Source organism: Molothrus aeneus, chromosome 29 (assembly GCF_037042795.1).
Source record: "Molothrus aeneus isolate 106 chromosome 29, BPBGC_Maene_1.0, whole genome shotgun sequence".
Classification (NCBI taxonomy): Eukaryota; Metazoa; Chordata; class Aves; order Passeriformes; family Icteridae; genus Molothrus; species Molothrus aeneus.
The window spans coordinates 3,672,050-3,694,020 of record NC_089674.1 but is presented as its reverse complement, the minus strand read 5'-3'; the positions used below and the strand labels follow the sequence as shown (position 1 = coordinate 3,694,020).

General features: G+C 50.5%; 1 protein-coding gene across 2 annotated transcripts in view; it reads right to left on the bottom strand.

The window, feature by feature from the left end:
* The window catches only part of PPP3CC (protein phosphatase 3 catalytic subunit gamma), a 45,401-nt gene extending 24,836 nt beyond the window's left edge, over nucleotides 1–20,565 (bottom strand). For both annotated transcript variants that reach the window (XM_066567410.1, XM_066567411.1), the window contains exons 1-2: nucleotides 20,409–20,565; nucleotides 570–767 (exon numbers count right to left, since the gene is read on the bottom strand). In XM_066567410.1, coding sequence (XP_066423507.1) covers nucleotides 570–767; nucleotides 20,409–20,460 — 250 coding nt within the window. In that variant the 5' untranslated portion in view covers nucleotides 20,461–20,565. The remainder of the gene's footprint in view (nucleotides 1–569; nucleotides 768–20,408) is intronic.
* Between the last annotated feature and the right edge of the window lie 1,406 nt (nucleotides 20,566–21,971).

Here is a 21,971-nt window from a genome sequence, read left to right as displayed (position 1 = left end):
AACCTATACCTTCCCTGATGTAGCTTGAGACTGTGTCCTCTGCTTCTGCCAGGTGGAAGAGACCAAGAGGTTGGATATTAGGACTCTGCCCCAATACCTCGAAAATCTTCACCCCCAAAAAGCAGAATTTGCCCTTCTCTGCCCCAATACCTCATAAAGCTTCACCCTCAAAAAGCAGAATTTGCTCCTCTTCACCCCAATACCTCAAAAATCTTCACCCTCAAAAAGCAGAATTTGTTCCTCTTCACCCTCAAAAAGCAGAATTTGCCCTTCTCTGCCCCAATACCTCATAAAGCTTCACCCTCAAAAAGCAGAATTTGTTCATCTTCACCCCAATACCTTGAAAATCTTCCCCCCCCCAAAAAAGCAGAATTTGTTCCTCTTCACCCCAGTACCTTGAAAATCTTCACCCTCAAAAAGCAGAATTTGCCCTTCTCTGCCCCAATACCTTGAAAATCTTCACCCTCAAAAAGCAGGATTTGCCCTTCTCTGCCCCAATACCTCAAAGATAACAGGTTTATCTGTGTAGAGCCATCCAATCTGCACTTTCCACACCCAGGAGCTCTGACCTGTGATTGGAGCCTCCACCTCGATCATGGTTTTCTCGTGCCTCAGGATGGCGGCGCCGTCGTTGATGATTTTCAGCGCCGCGTCCTCCTCCAGCCTCCCCTCCTTCACCAAGTGGCTCTTGAGGACGTCGAGCCTCGGTTTGCCATCCTCAAACACCTCCTTCAGAGTGAGCCTCTGCGTGGGAGGGAATGGGACAGCTGCAAAGGCAAGGCAAGGCAAGGAGTCAGCTTCTCAGGGAGAGGGAATGACAGGCTTTGCTTCTCTGAGGAGAATTAATCCACAACCACCAGAGGTTTATTGTTGTAGCGGTGGTTTTATGTTTTCTAATGGTTTTGTCTTTGTATCCCCTTATTTTCCCCAAATAATCCCTCTCCTTTGCTGAGATTAGCCAGGGTTGATATACATTGAGTGATCAGCCAGGGGTCACCCCCCAAGTGTTACCCCATTGTCCTAAATGTCCATGCCCCAGTATCCATCCCATAAATTCACTTATTATAGTCACCCCAGGCAGGCCAGGATTGGCTCTGCAGGCTGAGCTGAGGCCCAGCACCCCAGTGCTGTAGTGTTTTTATATTTTGCAATACTTTGTCATAGTTTTGTTTTGTATCCCAGTATTTTTCCCAAATGCTTTACCCCAGATTGTGTCCCCTCCCTCTACCTGTGCAATCCCTCTCCTGCACTAAAATCATCCCCAAATCCCCACCCTGGCTCTCTGTCAGTCACTCACCATCCCATCCCCTCCACCCAGAACTTTCACTCCAGGACCTCGAGTGATCAGCCAGGGGTCACCCCCCAAGTGTTACCCCATTGTCCTAAATGTCCATGCCCCAGTGTCCATCCCATAAATTCACTTATTATAGTCACCCCAGGCAGGCCAGGATTGGCTCTGCAGGCTGAGCTGAGGCCCAGCACCCCAGTGTTGTAGTGTTTTTATATTTTGCAATACTTTGTCATAGTTTTGTTTTGTATCCCAGTATTTTTCCCAAATGCTTTACCCCAGATTGTACCCACTCCCTCTACCTGTGCAATCCCTCTCCTGCACTAAAATCATCCCCAAATCCCCACCCTGGCTCTCTGTCAGTCACTCACCATCCCATCCCCTCCACCCAGAACTAATGTCCTAAATGTCCATGCCCCAGTATCCATCCCTTAAATTCACTTATTGGTTTGTCACCCCAGGCAGGCCAGGTGGGCTCTGCAGGCTGAGCTGAGGCCCAGCACCCCAGTGCTGCAGTGTTTTATACTTTGTCATAGTTTTGATTTCTAGCCCAGATTGTACCCCCTTGATCTACTTGTGCAATCCCTCTCCTGCACTAAAATCATCCCCAAATCCCCACCCTGGCTCTCTGTCAGTCACTCACCATCCCATCCCCTCCACCCAGAACTTTCACTCCAGGACCTCGAGTGATCAGCCAGGGGTCACCCCCCAAGTGTTACCCCACACATTGTCCTAAATGTCCATGCCCCAGTATCCACCCCATAAATTCACTTATTGGTTAGTAAAATGTTCTCTATTTCAAATTTCCACCTCCCTTTAAATGTAACCTTGGCACCTCTCTGGGGGCTCTCAGCAGAACCCCCCTGAGGTTGTAGGGGCTCCACAGAGCTCCTGAAATAAACCTGGGATTAAGCCCTGCTTAGATTCAGCCCCTTCATCTTCTGCCATTGCTCCAGCATGCCATGTCCAGGCTTTTAAACACATCCAGAGATGGTGATTCTACCACTCCCTGGGAAGAGCATTCCAGTGCTTTATTATTCTTTTGGTAATTTTTTTTTTCCTAATATCCAACCTATACCTTCCCTGATGTAGCTTGAGACTGTGTCCTCTGCTTCTGCCAGGTGGAAGAGACCAAGAGGTTGGATATTAGGACTCTGCCCCAATGCCTCAAAAAGCTTCACCCTCAAAAAGCAGAATTTGCCCTTCTCTGCCCCAATACCTCAAAAATCTTCACCCTCAAAAAGCAGAATTTGTTCCTCTTCACCCCAGTACCTCGAAAATCTTCACCCCCAAAAAGCAGAATTTGTTCCTCTTCACCCCAATACCTCAAAAATCTTCACCCTCAAAAAGCAGAATTTGTTCCTTTTCACCCTAATACCTCATAAAGCTTCACCCCCAAAAAGCAGAATTTGTTCCTCTTCACCCTAATACCTCAAAAATCTTCACCCTCAAAAAGCAGAATTTGCCCTTCTCTGCCCCAATACCTCAAAAAGCTTCACCACCAAAAAGCAGAATTTGCCCTTCTCTGCCCCAATACCTCAAAAATCTTCACCCTCAAAAAGCAGAATTTGCCCTTCTCTGCCCCAATACCTCGAAAATCTTCACCCCCAAATAGCAGAATTTGCTCCTCTTCACCCCACTACCTTGAAAATCTTCACCCTCAAAAAGCAGAATTTGTTCCTCTTCACCCCAGTACCTTGAAAATCTTCACCCCCAAAACGCAGAATTTGCTCCTCTTCACCCCAACACCTCATAAAGCTTCACCCCCAAAAAGCAGAATTTGCCCTTCTCTGCCCCAATACCTCAAAAAGTTTCACCCCAAGCTTAGAAATTGGAAATCCTGATGGAATCCAGTATTTAAGGTAAGTTAAGGCCTCAGCTATTTGCAGCATGTTCCATAAGTTTTTAATTCTGGATGGAAAATACCCCATCAAAAACTGCTATATTGTTGTTATTATTATTGCTATTATTAGGAATAATAATAGCAATCATCATTTCATGGTAGGGAATAGGATGGTGTGGGAAAAGGTAACCTCTAGCAGAAATTAAGTAAAAAAAAAAACAGACCAAAAATCAGAGTTTTCAGTAAAAATCTGAATTCTTCATCTCCCTTCTTCCAGGCTGGGCTAATTTGAAAAAGATGGGAGCACGTATAACCCTGGTGTAATTAATGGCTGTAGAGTATCTTGAATTAAAATTAATTCCAGGAAGGAGGGCCTGGATGTTTGGGAAGAACTGGGAATAAAACCCCAAGTGTGTGGCCTGGCTGCCAGCAGCTCCTGCAATCCATGGAGAGATGGGAATCATCCCAGGGATCCTTTCAAATCCTTCCTAAATCAGTAAAAGCAGGAATTCCTCACCCTCTGGGGTCAGTTCCTTCAGCATCCCCTGGCCATGGCAGGACCAGAATGATCAGAATGATTCAGCTGGGATGAGGAGGAGATGCTGGGATGGGCTTTGGGATAAAGAGGAGATGCTGGGATGGGCTTTGGGATGAAGAGGAGATGCTGGGATGGGCTTTGGGATGAAGAGGAGATGCTGGGATGGGCTTTGGGATAAAGAGGAGATGCTGGGATGGGCTTTGGGATGAGGAGGGGATGCTGGGATGGGCTTTGGGATGATGAAGAGGAGATGCTGGGATGGGCTTTGGGATGAGGAGGAGATGCTGGGATGGGCTTTGGGATGAGGAGGAGATGCTGGGATGGGCTTTGGGAGGAAAAGGAGATGCTGGGATGGGCTTTGGGATAAAGAGGAGATGCTGGGATGGGCTTTGGGATGAAGAGGAGATGCTGGGATGGGCTTTGGGATGAGGAGGAGATGCTGGGATGGGCTTTGGGATGAGGAGGAGATGCTGGGATGGGCTTTGGGATGAAGAGGAGATGCTGGGATGGGCTTTGGGATGAAGAGGAGATGCTGGGATGGGCTTTGGGATGAGGAGGAGATGCTGGGATGGGCTTTGGGATGAGGAGGAGATGCTGGGATGGGCTTTGGGATGATGAAGAGGAGATGCTGGGATGGGCTTTGGGATGAGGAGGAGATGCTGGGATGGGCTTTGGGATGAGGAGGAGATGCTGGGATGGGCTTTGGGAGGAAAAGGAGATGCTGGGATGGGCTTTGGGATAAAGAGGAGATGCTGGGATGGGCTTTGGGATGAAGAGGAGATGCTGGGATGGGCTTTGGGATGAGGAGGAGATGCTGGGATGGGCTTTGGGATGAAGAGGAGATGCTGGGATGGGCTTTGGGATGAGGAGGAGATGCTGGGATGGGCTTTGGGATAAAGAGGAGATGCTGGGATGGGCTTTGGGATGAGGAGGAGATGCTGGGATGGGCTTTGGGATAAAGAGGAGATGCTGGGATGGGCTTGGCTTTGGGATGCTCCAGAAAAGCCCCAGGAAAAGCCTCTCATCCCAGTGCAGACCCCACAGGGAGCAGCATCACCCTCCCAGCACTGGGGAAAAGGCACAAACCTGCCCCACAAAGTGCTGCAAACTCTGCAGTCTGTAGGGATGGGGGCAGCTGGACACAGCATCCCCCAAAATATCCCAAAATCTGGAATGCAGTGGGGATTTCAGGGGGATTTTAATGATGGTGGTGCCAGTCTGGGTGTGAGCAAGCACCTCCAAAAGCCTCTGTGAGCAAAGAGCCCCTCAGCCACTGGGTCATGAACCATCTTTGCACCATCCTGGGAGTGTGGCAGGCAGATTCACAGTCCCAGTGGGATAGGTGAGTAATGCCAGGATTGACTCTCACAATTAATGGACAAATCTCATGTATACAGGTTAAGAAAAGTTTTATAGAGTTATAGTTCTGTTGTACCCCTTGTGTGGTTACCAAGGGACAGCTGGCAGGGCTGGCTTGTCACTGTGGTGACACCTGAGCTCCAGTCAGGATTTGAGGCAGAGATCTCCACCACTGGACAGCCATGAAGGGGCTGATGGACAGAACTTTGGGAGGGGTTAAAGGGTTAAAAAGGGAAAACCTCCATTGTGAGGGGCTGAGCACACGGCACAGTGCTGTATTTTTGATAAGGTTTAATAAACCTTCCTAAAGTATGAGAAGTGAGGAGCATTTCTCACACCCAGGACAATACCTGGGATGCAAATCAAAGCCCTGTCCTCACCCAGCAGCCACCAAGGACTGGTGAGGCCACACCTCGAGGGCTGGGTCCAGTTCTGGGAGCTCACCGAGAGTGAATCAGGGAAGGGAACAGAGCTGGGAAGGGTTTGGGGCCCCAGGAGAGGCTGAGGGATCTGGGAAAGGGCTGAGCCTGGAGCAAAGGAGGCTCAGGGGGCCCTTGTGGCTCTGCACAGCTCCTGCCAGGAGAAAAGGAGGATGAGGGATCTGGGAAAGGGCTGAGCCTGGAGAAAAGGAGGCTCAGGGGGCCCTTGTGGCTCTGCACAGCTCCTGCCAGGAGGGCACAGCCGGGGGGATTTGGGATCTTATCCCAGGGAACAGGGACGGGAGCAGAGGGAACGGCCTCAGGCCATGCCAGGTGACATCAGCAGGAATTCCTTCCTGGAAAGGACTGTTAAAAAAGGGCTGTTAAATACAGGAAGGGATTGCCCAGGGAGGTTTGGAGTCCCCATCCCTGGGGGTGTCCAAGGAACACCTGGAGGTGGCACTCAGTGCTCTGGGCTGGGGACAGGGTGGGGACTGGGCACAGCTTGGACCTGGTGATCCTGGAGCTCTCTTCCAAGCTGAAGGATCCCCAGTGCTACACTAAAATATTGAATTTTGAATTTTCCAGCATAGAGCTGGCCAAATAACACAGGGAGAAGAGCAGTGCCACGGCTCCCTTTTAAATGCAAATCCAGCAGCAATTTACCCTGAAAACCCCCAAGAGGAAACTGCACAAGAGATTCTCTACAGCTGAACATCAATTTTCAAATCACAGGAACTGCAGGAGTGGCTCTAATGAAAGGGGAGCTGGTGCCTGCAACGAGGTGGCCCCACTTTCATGGATCCCTTTGGAAGTTTTGCTCTGTGTCCCACGTGCCTGGAACTCTCCAGAGCATTCCCCACCAAGCTGACAATTAAACCAGACCTGCTTCAACCCACACAGGCTGGAGCAGGGCTTTTTCTGCATCCACTGCTCAGCTCTGCTCCAAAAGGAAAAAAAAAAAACCCTCTGGAGATGGATGAATAAATAATTATAAATAATTCTGCAGGATTTTTCCCCTCTGGGTCACTGTAGGGCTGGCAGTGCTGTGGGAGGAAATGAGGGAAGATGTGGGGCTGGCACCAACAGGATGAGCTGGGATGAGGGAGGGCAAAAGGAAGGAAAAAAGGTGGAAATGCAAGTCCAGGACATGGAATGAGGGATTTTTTGGGACACTGAGAGGCTGGAAAATGATTTTTAAGTGCTACAAACCTTGTGGTGGTTCTGGCATCTGACTCCAAAGGGAGCCAGGGAGCACTTGGAGGGCAAATGACTTACAAGGAAGAGAAGAGAGAAACAGAAACCATTGACCTCCACATTCCCCAGCCCTCAAGCATGGCCAACACCTCTGGAGCCACAGCAAGGGAGTGAGAAGCCCCAGAGGTGGGGCTGGAGAGCTCAGCAAGGATGGGATGTGACCCCAGGACAGCAGTGCCCACCCAGAGATGCACAGGAAGCTCCTGGCTTTGCCTTTTCCTGGTAGCCCCAGCGAGCAAAGTTATGCAAGATCAAATCTGAGGCTTCAGCCAAGAACTTTTATGTAAGTTCCCTCCTTGGCTTTGCACAGCTCCACTCCCACAAGGAGCTGGGCACGACCAGGAGCCGGCTCCTCCTTGGCTCTGCCAGGGTTTCAACCACCCCAGTTTAATTAAAAATCTCAATCTTCTCTTTATCCATGCTCCATTCTCTCAGCCAGGAGGAAGAGGATGCTCCTGCAGCCAGGCAGGGCTTTCCAACAGCAGGTACAGCCCTCAGAGCAACCTGACCTGGAATTTTGTACCTCCAGGCTATTGAGAAGGGTGGAGAGACTCACCCAGTTCCTGCTCCTATCTGAAAAATGAGGAGATAAGTCCTTATCTCACAAAAAAAAAAAAAAAAAAAAGAAAAAAAAAAAAGAAAAAAAAGAAATCAGAGTTGTGGAATGGCTTGGGATGGAAGGAGCTTCCACCAGCCCAGGTTGCTCCAAGGCCTGTCCCTTCCAGGGACACTTGCAGGGATCCAGAGCAGCCACAGCTCCTCTGGGAATTCCATCCCAGCCCCTGCCCACCCTCCCAGGGAAGAATTCCAGAATTCCTTCTCTACACCCACCCTACATTTTCCCTCTTTCAGCTCAAATCCATTGCTGCTCTCACTGCAGTTCCATGGTTGGTCCTGGAATGCCCAGACAGTGGGTTAAGCTCATCCTCACAGCCAGCTCCCAAATAATTAATGAAAATTAGGGAAAAAAACCACTCCCAACATTCCAAGAGTTCAACCCTGTGACCTCTGTGCCACCTTCCCTTTGCACACCAACCCAGGGGTTGCACCCAGGCTTGTTTGAACAGTGAAATCTGCAGCTCTGGGGTTTGTAAATCCACCGAGGGCATCCAAACCCAGGGTGAGGAAAAGGCAATTCCTGCTCCACCAGCAGGACCCTGCTGAGGGCCAATCCACGACAAAAGGACACAAAAGCAAGAGAAGATTGAGGTGTGAAATGGATTAAAAGGTCAGGTGTGCCCAAGGGAAAATGAAAAGGAAATTAAAAGGAAAATCAAAGGGATCTCTTTGCTGGACTCCAGGGCAAGATTCCATTTCCTGCCAAGTTAATATGGATTTTATTTGCCAGGCCACAAGCAAGGGGGTATTTGCAACACTCTGAGAGGACATGGATAGTTAAGGATGGGAGAATTTGGGAAAAATCTGCTTTTTCCACCACCAGCAGTGCTCATCCCTCAGTGCCAGATAAAAATCCCAGAGGGAAAAAAAAAATCCCATTCCTCCCTACCTCAGTCCTTAAAAATGCACTTAAAATTCAGCTTCAGCAGGGCTGCCCCATGCCCAGCTCCAGGCAGAGAACACAGAGTGATCCACAAATGATTGTTTACACATCCCAGAGTCCCTGGGCTGGCTGCAGGGATTCATTACTGAAAAAGGAGCAGGAGCTCCGTGCCTGGAGCGGCAGCGCTGGCCAAACGCTGCAGGGGAAAGGGATCCCCTCAATCCCCCCCAAAATAACCCCACAGGGTGCAAAATTCACAAAAACAAAGCAGAGAGAGGTTTCCCTGCAGCTCCTGGTGCACATCTGGGAGAGAATCCCAACAAAGCCCCCTTCTTCACTGCTTGCTCCTCAGCACACAGCAGATGGTGAGAGATGAAATTTGGAGCAAAAAAAAGCACATTTTGGGGCAAAAGCCAAAAGGATTTGGACACTAAGGAGGTTGAATGGGCTGGTAAAGGTAAAAACATTGCCAGGGAAAGTCCAGCAGGAGCCACCCAAACCCCCTGTGAAAGGCAGGGAGAAGCAGCTCCAGGGCTGAGCTGGGCACAGCAAGGTGGGGTTTGGTTTTTTTTTCCTCTTTCCCAATTTCCAAAGAGCCCAACGTTATTTTTATCCCAGATTTTATTCCCATTCACACCTAACCTACATTCATCTATTCAAAGCTGTGTCCAGGGCTCACACAGAGCTGGCTCAGGGGGAATAATGTGGAGAAATCCAGCACAGAAAGGCCTCAGAAATGGCTTTTTTTTTGCTGGGAAAAAGGTGAATTTTCAGCTTTCAGAGTCATTAACGGGGAACAAACCCTTGGAGGCAAGGGATGGATGTCACTGTCACTCCAGCAGCGCTCCTGCTTTTCCTGCTGCTCCATCCCAGATCCAGGCCAAAAGCAAGGACAGGCTGGATCTCAGCAGCTGGGTGATGTGGAATGCCAGAATTATCCAGCTTGGAAAACCCCCCAAGGTCATCAGTTCCCATCTGTGACCGGTCCCCAGCTCAGAGCACTGAGTGCCAGGCCCAGGCATTCCTCAGAAACCTCCAGGGATGGGAATTCCAGCACCTCCCAATGCCTGACCACCCTATTTATCAGCAACCACCCTATTTTCCTTGCAATAATCTTTCTTCTTCCCAAAATGATTAAACCACGTGAATTTCTGGTCCTTAAACACAAAATTGTCTTTGCTTTAAGAATCCCCACCCTGGTTTCTGGGAGGTTTTTTCCTCCCCTGAGGTGAGAACCTGCAGAACCAGGTGTATGTGCTTGATATCCTGATTTTTCCAAGCTTGGATCAAGCCCTGCCAAATAATCTGTGTCATTTTCCAGGGCTGGCACAGGCAGCCTGAGCCTGCCATGGCACAGAACTGTTCGTTCCAGCTGCAGGAACTCTGTGGAAAAAAATAAAAATAAAAATGGAGCTTCATCACCTCCCACCTGAGGAAATAATTAACTTCTCCCTTATTAAAAGAAACATTAATGTCAAAGAAAAATCTCCAAATGAAGTAAACAACTTCTTGTATAAAAGCAGCAAGAGCCAGGAATAATAGTAGTAATAATAATAATAATAATAATAATAATAATAATAATAATAATAATAATAATAATAATAATAATAATAATAATAATAATAACAATAGTAATAATAATAATAATAATAATAATAATAATAATAATTTATAAATATATAATATATATTATAATATATTAAAATTATATAAATATAATATATATTATAAATAAAATATATAATATATATTATAGATATAGTATTATTATTATATTATATATAAAATAATATATATAATAATATATAATAATATATAATAATATATATAATAATAAATTATAAATATATATAATATATATTATAAATATATATAATATATATTATATATATATAAAAATATAATATATATTATAAATAAAATATATAATATATAATAGATTTATTATTATTATTATTATTATTATTATTATTATTATTATTATTATTATTATTATTATTATTATTATTATTATTATTGCCATTTCCATCTGTTTTCCCCCAAATTTTTGCATGTTCCAATCATTCTTATTTGCTCTGGGGAAGGAACCTCCATATTTCAGAAGCTCCAGAGACTCCCAAATAGAGGGGAAATAAAAACTTCCAGGGCTGAGAAGCAGAACTCTGGAAGTGCTGAAGAAAACCCACAAGATTTGGGGTTATGTGAATTCCTCTGGACCAGGAGCTCCTTGGGATGGATGGAGTTTCTAACGTCCCAGTTTCATCCAGAACTCCCAGTGTGCTTCTGGTTTGGAGAGCTGCCTCTGATCCTCACCTGGAGCCACAGATTCCTTTTTGTAGGACAACCAGAATTATCTCCTCACAATAACCCTAAAAATACCTGCATTGTAGGAGCTGAATGAATGATTTCTTCGAAGGGCACAGTCAGAGTCAGCCCAAAGCAGAGCTGGGAGGGAGCAATGGAGCCGTTCCCAGCAGCAAATCTGAGTCCCTGCCTCATCAGCTCCCAGGAAAAACACCCCAAATTTGAGGCCACCTTGGGAGAAGCTGGCAGGCCCTGGGGCTGAGCAGGAGCCAGGTGCATTTAAGGCTAAAAGAAGCAGGTGACAGCTCCGGGTATGGAAATGCAAACACAAACAGAGCACAGCCCTGGCCCTGCTCAGGGCTCCCACGGAAACCTGGGCTGTGCAAGAGGCTCCAAATCCACCCAGACCCCAGGCCAGCAATGGATTCCCAAGGAAATATCACAGAATTCCAGAATGCTTTGGGTGGGAAGGGACATTCAAGATGATCTCATTCCAGCAGGTCAGGCTGCTCCAACCTGGACTATCCAAGAGGCTCCAAATCCACCCAGACCCCAGGCCAGCCATGGATTCCCAAGGAAATATCACAGAATTCCAGAATGCTTTGGGTGGGAAGGGACATTCAAGATGATGTCATTCCAGCAGGTCAGGCTGCTCCAACCTGGACTCAGCCACTTCCAGGGATGGCGCAGGCAGAGATTTTCTGGGAAAACCATCCCAGTGCCTCACCACCCTGTGACACCTTACAGCTCCCTAAAATCCTTGGGATAGCAGTGATTATCCTGCTTCTGCTGGGAATTTGGCCAGCAAACAGCGAGGCCAGGAGCAAGCAAGGTGCCTTTGCTGAGGAGGATTCCCCAGCAGAGCTCAGGGCCAAGGTTTTGCCACAGCTGCCGATGCCGGTCCCAGCAGGTGGAGCTGGAACTCTGCTCTGGGCAGGATTAAACCCAGGAGGGTTTAATTAGAACAGAGGTGACTTAAGCCACAGCAGGCAGCTCACAAAGCCCTCCTGGCACGGCAGCCAGGGCTCCTCACACCCCACATCCCCAATGAAGCTGAAGCCAGAGCTGGATCCGTGGTGTTGGTCTGGCTCCTGCTCCTGCCAAAACTCCCCGTGGATCAGAGACCTCAAAATACTCTCAGAGAGCACCCTCAGCCTCCCTGAAGTGATAAAATCCACATCTGCTTGCAAGGCCCATCGAGTTTCCAGCTCAGATTTGGCTCCTAATGAGCGGCACTGATGAGGATTTTCCTGGGATTGTCATTGAGCCAATCAGTCCAGAGCCTGGACATCACTGAGTGCCAGCTCAGCAAGCAGAGCCCAAAAACCTGCAATTCCAGCCTGGAAAACCTCTCTCTTTGAGAGCCTCCAGCTCTACAAACTTTCCAGAGGTTCAAAATCAATGTATTCCCAGAAAATCATCGCTCAACACACCCAGTGTCCCCCTCTCATTGGATTCCAGGGAGTCACTGCAGAGCCTGAGGAAAAAAAGGAGGAGGAAAAGGAGGAGAAGGAAAAAAAAAGGAGAAAAAGGAGGAGGAAAAGGAGGAGGAGGAAAAGAAGGAAGAGGAGGAAAAGGAGGAGGAAGAAGAGGAAAAGGAGGAGGAGGAAAAGCAGGAGGAGGAGGTAAAGCAGGAGGAGGAGGAAGAAGAGGAAAAGGGGAGGAGGAAAAAGGAGGAGGAAAAGGAGAAGGAGGAGGTAAAAAAGGAGGAGAGAAAAAGGAGGAGGAGGAAAAGGAGAAGGAGGAGGAAAAGGAGGAAGAGGAGGAGGAAGAAGAGGAAAAAGGGGAGGGAAAAAGGAGGAGGAGGAAAAGGAGAAGGAGGAGAAGGAGGAGGTAAAAAAGGAGGAGGTGAAGGAAGAGGAAGAAGAGGAAAAGAGGGAGGCAAAAAGGAGGGGGGGAAAAAGGAGGAGGAGGAAAAAAACAGGAGGAGGAAAGGAAAAGTAGGAGGAAAGGAAAAGGAGGAGAAGGAAAAAAAAAGGAGAAAAAGGAGGAGAAAAAGGAGGAGGAGGAAAAGCAGGTGGAGGAAAAGGAGAAGGAGGAGGAAAAGGAGGAGGAAGAAGAGGAAAAGGGGGCGGGAAAAAGGAGGGGGGAAAAAGGAGGAGGAGAAGGAAAATGAGGAGGGAAGGAAAAAGGAGGAGGAAAGGAAAAGTAGGAGGAAAAAAGGAGGAGGAGGAATAAAGGAGGAGGAAGAAAACAGGAGGAGGAAAGGAAAAGGAGGAGGAAAAGGAGGAGAAGGAAAAAAAAAGGAGAAAAAGGAGGGGGAAAAGGAGGAGGGAAAAAGGAGGAGGAGGAGGTAAAAAAGGAGGAGGTAAAGGAGGAGGAAGAAGAGGAAAAGAGGGAGGGAAAAAGGAGGAGGAGGAAAAAAACAGGAGGAGGAAAGGAAAAGGAGGAGGAAAAGGAGGAGGAAAAGGAGGAAGTTAAGAGCAAACAGCTGCAGCTACTTAAAAAACCAAAGTGAGCTCCCCAAAGGAGCAGGGAGGGGATTCCTCGATGTCAGCAGGCAGGGAAATTCAGCACCTGTTTGCCAAGGTTCCAGCCTGGCCACTAATAGCTCATTAATGGAGGCACAGCGGGGCTGTGTGGAAAAGGCAAATCCCGGGAATGTGAACCCGACCCTGCCACGGCTCCCAAGGGGCTTCTGGATCCCATTTCAAACCTGCTCTAAGCAAACACAACTTTGTGTCCTTCCAAGATGTGTGCTCCAGGGAACAACAGGCTGATCCACGTGGGAATCCTGGACAAAGCAACCCCCAGAAAGATTCCTGCTGGAGCAGCCAGGGTGTGCAAAAAGGGCTCACAGCACAGATAATTGGGAAATGTGAGCACAAAATTATGAATTTTGACACAATCAGGGCCTTGGTTTCTTTTCTCTTCCCATCTCAGGCCTCAAACCCTCACCCTGAGTGGGATCCTCGCTGGATTCAGCTGCTCTGGATAAAATATTCCTTGTGAGGTGCTTATTCCCAGGTTGGGGAATATCTGTACCCACACATCACCTCAGACTACACCAAGGTGCTGATGGTCCACAGGGAGCTGCACAGAATTCCAATCTTCCTGGTGGACATCAGCCAGAGCAGTTCCCTTGCAAAGCAAACAGCAGCCCCCCAAAAATGGGGATAAATCGGCGCCAGTGCTGCCTGCAGAGCAGCTCCCCAGACATGGCAGGGATGGAGCAGGATGAGAGGAGCCCCCAGCTACTGCTGAAGCAGCAATTCCAGTGCCCTGGTCACTGCTCCTCCAGGAAACCCTCGTGGTATTTTTCCAGGACATCACCTTTGGGATAATATTCTGTTTGAGAAGCCATTTTACCACGTCCTGCTATGCTCAGCAGCTGATAAAAGGGAATATTTTCTGGAGCAATCTAGGTTGACAGCACTTCCTCCTGTTCTCCTGAAATTCACCCTGAATCACTTGGGAAATTCATCCTAGGAAATTCTCCTTGGAGCAGGGAAAGTGCTTTAAACTCTTATTTTACAGGCCCACCATGCCAAAAGGAACCCCCAGGTGGAAGACTGGTGGAGAATTTTGGAGAAACAACCCCCCCTGAGCTTCTCAGGCTCCCAATGAGAGGAGATCCCACTGCCCCTCAATGGAAACAGGGGGATCCCAGAATGGGTTTGGGTTGGAAGGGACCTCAAGGATCACCTCATGCCAGAAAATCACCACTCAACTGATGCTCCCACCAGGCAGCAGTGAGGCTTTGTTTCAGAGGCTGCAAAATCAGGAGAACAGCCTGGCCAGCCCAACATTCCTCCTCCTGCCAGGAAAATCCTTAAAATCTGCACTGACATTTCCTTTTCTTTAGAGCATCCATCCTCCACCTCACTCTGCCCCAACCCCTGCATCCTGAGGGGCTTTCCCAGGATATCTGCAGATTCCCCATGCCTGGAAGTGTCCAAGGCCAGGCTGGATGAGGCTTAGAGCAATGTGGGATAGTAGAAGGTGGAATGAGGTGAACTTTAAGATCCTTTTCCAACCCCAACCATTCCAGGATTCCACACCTGACCCTGCTCAGAGGAATGTGCCCCTTTGGCAGAGCAATCCTGACCTCTGGGAGCCCCTGGGAGCCTCTGAGAGCCAAGCCCTGCATGATGGGATATCTCTGATGCCTGAACGTGGCCTGTTCCCTCATTCCTGCTGCTTAATGATGTCGGATTCCACTAGGATCCGAGCCATCCCCGGCCCTAAACACGGGCAGGGAATACCTGGAAAAGCGGCCAAGCTGGGAAGGATCCCGGACAAATATAGATCCCCAAGGAGTATCTTTAGATTAGCAGGCAGCTCTGCCCCCACTGAGACCCCAGGATTTACCTAAATAGCTCCTTCAGCACAGCCCAGCGCTCAGAGCTATTTTAAGCCAGCACCCTGCCCTACTTCCTAAGGAACAGCCTCCCCTTGTCTGTGCAGCCAGAGCAGCCCCAAAGCCACTGCTCTCCCCACTCTGACACCTTTCATGAAATCAAAAAATCCCCTTTTGGCACGGTGTCCAATTCATCTGGGCTCGTTTATTGCCACAAGGCCCTTCATGGCCTCGAGCAGGGCAAATGGGATGAACCTTTCCCGGGCTGATAGGCAGAAAAATAACATTAAACAGGGGAATCCTGAGGGCCAGGAGCTTCCCCACTGCCCACCTGCAGCACCCACCTGGGAGGGAAGGGACAAATCCCAATCCACGTGCCCTGATGCTTTATCACTGCTCCCCAATGGTGTTTTGAGCCCAAGGCTGGCTTTGGGGTTTGCCACCAGCATTTTTGTTAATTAGCACATTCATTAGGATGTTTATTAGCCAGCAGAGCATCCCTGGATCCCAGCACCCAGAGATCTGGCAGTTTGAGCCCAAAATGAGGCAGCTCTGGCTCTGTTTGGGGCATCCCAGGAACACAGTTTGTGTCATCCCAAGACATTTATTTACCTCTTGGTTTTGGGATGAAATGCCACAAGATCCAGCAAAATCAGCCCCAAGCTTGGCCCAGCCACAAACCAGCCCCTTTTCCCAGCACACCCCATTTATGGATAATGAAACATCTTTTCCTGTTTATACAATAACAATAATAAGAATATTGGAATTACTTGGACAAGTTTTGGGTTTTTTTTTTTCTGGAAATCCCCCCAAAATCTCACGTTCCCAAGTAATTCCATGGGATCCCATGGGGTTCCTGCTTTAAGGACTGCCTCACCCCACACCTCCTTGAGCCCTGTCCAGCCAAGTTGCTGTATTATGACACAACTTGCTTTTTAGGGATCCCCCTCCACGTCTTGACCCTGGTGGCATTCGCACTTTTCCCTTGGCATCCCAAGGTCCGAGCACATGGACCTTGGCCTTTATTCCATTTTTAGCCATTTTCAGAGCTCCTTTTCCCCCCAGATATCCCTCAATTCCTGCAAGACATCAACACTAAACAAACCAGTGAGTTTAAAACCCCACAATCTCTTTTAAATTTCAGATATTCCTCAATTAAAAAGCCACTTTGACTTTCCTATCGGCGCTTGCTCCGTGATGAAAATTCCCAACACCTCCCAACCTGGAGAATATCCAACACTCGAGCTCCCAGAGTTGTAGCTGATATTAAAAACAAGGTGGGAAGAAAGCTGCACATTTTTCATCCCCCAAAAGCATCTTCAGGCAGTGAGATGAACTGGAAGAGCCTCTGAACTCTCTGAGGAGGCAGGGATTGAGCTGAGGCTGGCTTTGGGATCCCCAGAGGCTGCGTGGAACAAATCCCTTGGGATTTTCTCTGTCTCTCCAGCAGCTCCAGAGGCACAGGGAGAGGAGGGAGAGATTCCTGGGGTGTGATTCCACCTTGGCTGAGGGTGGAGGTGTCACTGAGGCTATGGGATATTCCCAAAAAGCCTCAGCTGGCTGTGAAACAGGTCAGTGACAGCACAGAATTGTGGATTATGGAATGGGCTGGGGGATAAGGGGCCTTGAAATCACCTCACTGCATCCCCTACCCCATGATCATTCCACACCTCCCACTCTCCCAGATTATCCCAGCCTGGCCTTGGGCACTTCCAGGGATCCAGGGGCAGCCACAGCTTCTCTGGGAATTCCATCCCAGCCAGGGATTCCTCCCCAATATCCCATTTATCCACCCCTTGTCCCAAGTGCCTCTCCCTGCTGAAACACATCTGGGAGGTTCCCACACAAAGTGGACACTGAAATTGTGTGCGGGCTTTAAAATTCCCACACACACTTTCAATGTCTTCCATTTGGGAAAAAAAAACCCCAAAAAACAGACTGGACATGGAGAAAGGTGCCTGGAAGTCCTTAAGAAAGGACAGCAAAGCACAAATTGGGAAAACCCCCCAATTTCCAGGACACCTTTGGCTACAGCAGCAGCCCCAGCTTTACACCACAATTCCTGGGATTCACCCCCTCCCAGAAAAGCAGGAAACCACTTCAGGAATCCCAGCCAGGCACTCTGGAGCAGGGTGGGAATCAGGGGTGTCTCTGACTTCCACCATCAGCTGCAAAAAGAGGGCACTGGATCCTGGCTGCTCCCAGCCCAGCAGCTTCCCAACATTTTGTCCATGATACACAAAATAATAATAACAACACATGGATAGAGAAAAATCCCAGTGGGTTATTTGCTCTGGTGTCTAAATAGCAATATCTGAGGTTTTTAAAGGATTTGTCATGGATGCAACTGGACACAGCTCTGCTTCCCAGAGGATTTTACACCTTCTGGCAGGAAGAGCGGGGCAGGCGCACAAAATTCAACCAAAAAATGACCACAAAATTCAACCAAATATGATCAAAAAAGCTCTGCAGGTTTCTTTTAAACACCCTGAGCTCCATCCACTGCAGCAGCACCATTCCCACCTGCCTGAATAATGTGGATTTTGTAGGATGTGGATCCATCAATCCCATGGATCCATCAGGTAATTCAAGCCCAATTTTGGGCTAATGCAGACAACCAGGCTCCCTAATCCCTCAGATTTCCAGCAGGACCTTCCCAAGTGCTCTTTGGAGAACAAAATTTGGACATTAATAGTCTCCATCACCATCAACTTCCTGCTAAAACTGTGCTACAAAGAGCAATTCTTGCCTCAAAATTTGAGATATTAATAAAAAGGAACTCCTGACAAATCCCAAAATGAGAGATTTAAAAAGAAGCCGTTCCTGACCTACCCCAAAAGCCAAGATTTGAATAAGAAAAGTTTCCTGAAGCACACAAAAATGGGAGATTTTATAAAAAGCAATTCATGGCCTATCCCAAAATTCAAGATTTTAATAAAAATCCATTCTTGACACACCCCAAAATTTGTGATTTTAATAATGAAGCTCCCCCAGTACAAGTTTTAGCTCAAAACTGTATTTCCTCTGACTAACCGTAATTACAGTTCAGGCGTTGTGCAGGGCCCAGGAGATGTAAATATATAGGTTAAACATAGTTAAAATTCCACATCCTACTTAATTGCAGGCATTTTCCACGGAACAAAATGAGCTTTTATCTTCACTTTTTAATTATTAATAACCACGAACAATGTCACCACCTTTAAACAATAACCCTGCCCTGAGAAGGAGATATTTCTCCCCAAATTTCCACAGGCACTGGGGCAATAAGAAGCAATTTTGGGAGGATTTTGGGGCAATTTTGGAGTGAGCAGGCCCTGAACCTCCACCCTACCTGGACAGGGATTAATGACAGCAATGAGCAGGATTTTTGTGGGGTTGCCAAAGCCCTGAGAGGGACCAGCAGGATCCCTGACAGGGATTCCCAGGATCTGGAAGCCCCAGGAACAGGGAGAGCGCCTGGATCCGGCCGACTCAGCTGAATCATAATGGCTGCATTGCCATTACCTTTCCTGAACAAGGCCAACCTAAACACAGCTGCCTGGGATTTAGCAGGAGATTTACAGACAGCACCGGCCACTCAGGCTGCCTGGAGACCTACAAATCACCACAGCACACGCAGGGCCCCGGGAACACCCCGGATCCCCCCAAATCTGGGAGCACTTTGGGATTATTCCCATTAAAAAAAAAAACCCTCCCACCGTGGAGCTTCCCCAAGCCCGAGGGGCCTCCACGCTCCGGCTGCCACCCGGATCCCCTTTCCCTGGGTTTGAGGTTATTAACATCAAACATGTGATCGGCCACATGACAGGCTAAAGGCTAAAAAGGAAAAAAAAAAAAAATAAATATATAAAGAAAGAAATAAATAAAAACCCGCTTGGACACATCCAGAGGGGAAGGGAGAGATGGCAGCGTGGTGGGTACAGCTCCATGGCCGGGGATTACAACCATTCCTGGGAAATCTGCTGCTTTCCAGCGGCCCGGAATGATGGAAGCCATGGCGGGAGGAGGTTTAATAACGGGGTGATTGTGTAACTTGGAGCCTCCCGGCGAAAGTTGAGGCACCCAGTGGATGTTCCTGGTGCATGGGGACGAGGATGGCACCGGATCAATTAGGGCAGCGAAATGTGCATCCCCCCAGCCTCCTCCTCCTCCTCCTCCTCCCGATCCAGGAGTTTCTCCGCTAACGTATTTCTCTCCTCATTAACTGCTTCGGTGTCTTCTGCTCTTTCCAAAATAGTACCTACTATAACGGGGCCGCAGAGGGGGCCAGCTGGCACCCGCCGCAGGGCATCCAGACACGGAGCAGGGATTTGGGGGAGGAAAGACACAGGGGGCTGCCTGGATGAGGGCAGGGACGGCTCTCATCCCCCCCGTTCCCCCGGATCTTCAGGGGAACCCCAGTTCCACCCAAAGCACCCCAATCTGGGGGTGAGGACCTTGGGGGTGTGATGAGGCCCAGGCCAGCATGGGGATTCCCCCCCACAAAAGGGATGTCCCCTGCTGTCACCCCCCTCCTTGGCACCCCCAGCCAGGCAGCAGCGCTGTGCCCACGCTATGCCCCCATCCAACAGAATGGAGGGAGGGGGCTGCATCCTCTTGGACCGGGGGGGCTAAAAATGCCCCCCTCACCCCTCAGCACAGGCGCCCCCCACCAACCAGAGATGCCCCCCAGCTCCTCTGCAGAGGTTTCTGACTGAACAGGGGGTGTCCCCCCAGCCCGAGCCCCCCATCAGGGCTCCCCTTTATGGGGGCTGTCCCACTGGACCCCCCCTCCAGCTGCTCCAGGCCTCCCCCTCCCCTCTCTCTTGGGGATGACCCCCCCAAACCACGCTCTCCCCATGATTTTCCAGCTTCCCCCCAATCTTCCTCCACTCGGGGGATGAACCCCTCCAAACCAGAGTCCTCCCTAACGGGGGTCACCCACCAGAGCACCCCCTCCTCACCGCTCCAGGCATCCCTGCCCCCCAGCCCCCAGGGCCCTTCTTTACCGGGGGTGCCCCTCCAGAACCCCCCCCCCCCCAAAATCACGCTGCCCTCGCCCTTCCTCGGTTCTCCCCCACCCTGGAGACCCCCCCTCAAACCAGGCTCCCCCTCCATTAAAGGTTCCCCTCACCCAAACCAGGCTCCCCCTCCCTTTCTCCGGGTTTCCCCAGCCGGGGGGGCTCCGCTAACCTGGGGACCCCCCCCAAACCAGGCATACCCTCATATTTCTGGGGAATATCCCCCTAAACCAGGCTGCCCCCCCCTCCCATACCACGCTCCCTCCCTCTCCTTTCTCCGGGCTCCTCCAACCTGGGGACCCCCAAAATGAGCCTCCCTCCCTTTCTTCGGGCTCCCCCACTTTGGAGAGGACCGCCTTTAACCACGCTCCCCCCTCAGCCTGGGATCCCCCCCATAAATCACGCTTCGCCCCCCCTTTCTCCGGCCTCCCCCAAACCAGGAGCCCCCCCACAAAGCAGGCAGATTCCCTTTCTCGGGGCTCCCCCAGCTTGGGGACCCCCTCAAACCTCGCTCGCCCCCCATTTCTCGCGGCCCCCCTCCGCCGAGCCCCCCCCCGCGCCCCCCGCGCAGGCAGGGGGCGCCCTCGCCGCCCCCTCACCCTTGACGATGCGCTCGGTGGTCGGCAGCTTGTTGTGGCCGCGCCCGGACATGGTGGCGGTGGCGGCGGCGGCACCGCTGCCCGCCGTGCCCCGCTCCGCTCCCCTCACCCGGAGCGGGGGCCGCGCGGGTGCTCCCGGCGGACCCGCTGGGCTGCCCCGGCGGCGGCTCCGCGGCGCTGCGCTCCCCCCGTCCCGCCCCCGCCGCCGCCGCCACACCGCCCTCCGCCCTCTGCCCCCCCCCCCCCGCCCGCGCCTGCGCCACGCCCGCCCCGCCCCGCCCGCCATCTTGGAGGGGAAGGGGGCGTTGCTAAGCAACGGGGGGGCAACATGGCGGCGGCACTGAGGGGGGAGCGCGGGAATGGCGCTGGGGGTGCTTGGGCAGCCTCGGGCACTGCCCTCGGCCACAGCTTCGATGGTGCGGGACGGACTGTAAGGATCAGCCAGTGCCTCCCCTGCTGTGGGCAGGAACCCCTTCCACTATCCCACGGTGGCCTTGGACACTTCCAGGGATCCAGGGGCAGCCCCAGCTTCTCTGGGGATTTTATCCTATCCTCTCGCCATCCTCACAGCCAGGAATTCCTCCCCAGTATCCCATCCATCCCTGCCCTCCGGCAGTGGAAATCCATCCCTTGTCCCAAGTTTCTTCCTGAAACACATCCGGGAGGTTCCCACACAAAGCAGACACTGACATTTCAGGGAGTGTCACACCAGGGGTGTAAAATTCCCACACACTTTTTCAGTGTCTTCCATTTGGGAAAAATCCAGACTGGACATGGAGAAAGGTGCCTGAAAGTCCTTAAGAAAGGACTTTCCTCCCCAGTATCCCATCTATCCCTGCCCTGTGGCAGTGGGAGCCATTCCCTGTGTCCTGTCCCTCCATCCCTTGTCCCCAGCCCCTCTCCAGCTCTCCTGCAGCCCCTTCAGGCTCTGGAATGGGCTCTGAGCTCTCCCTGGAGCTTTCTCTTCTCCCTTGGGCACTTCCAGGGATCCAGGGGCAGCCCCGGCTCCTCTGGGAATTCCATCCCAGCCCCTCCCCACGCTCATTCCTTCCAAAAATCCCACACCAGTCTAATTTTTCCCAGTTTGGAGCCATTCCCTGTGTCCTGTCCCTCCATCCCTTGTCCCCAGTCCCTCTGCAGCTCTCCTGGAGCCCCTTCAGGCTCTGGAAGGAGCTCTGAGCTCTCCCTGGAGCTTTCCCTTCCCCAGCTGAACACCCCCAGCTCTCCCAGCCTGGCTCCAGAGCTGATATTCCTTAGCCAGAAAATTTCTGGGGGAAAGGCAAAACAGAAGATGGTCTGTGTCTACCACCTGAAGATGAAGGAGGACAAGGTTTAGATGGGATATTGGGAAGGAATTCCTGGCTGGGATGGAATTCCCAGAGCAGCTGTGGCTGCCCCTGGATCCCTGGAAGTGCCCAAGGCCAGGATGGAGCAACTTTGGATAATAAAAGGTGTCCCTGCCATGGCAGGGGTGGCACTGGATGGGCTTTAACCAACCCAAACCATTCCAGGAATTCCATGACCCCATCCTGCAGCATTTTCTGAGGTAATAGCTTCCAGGCA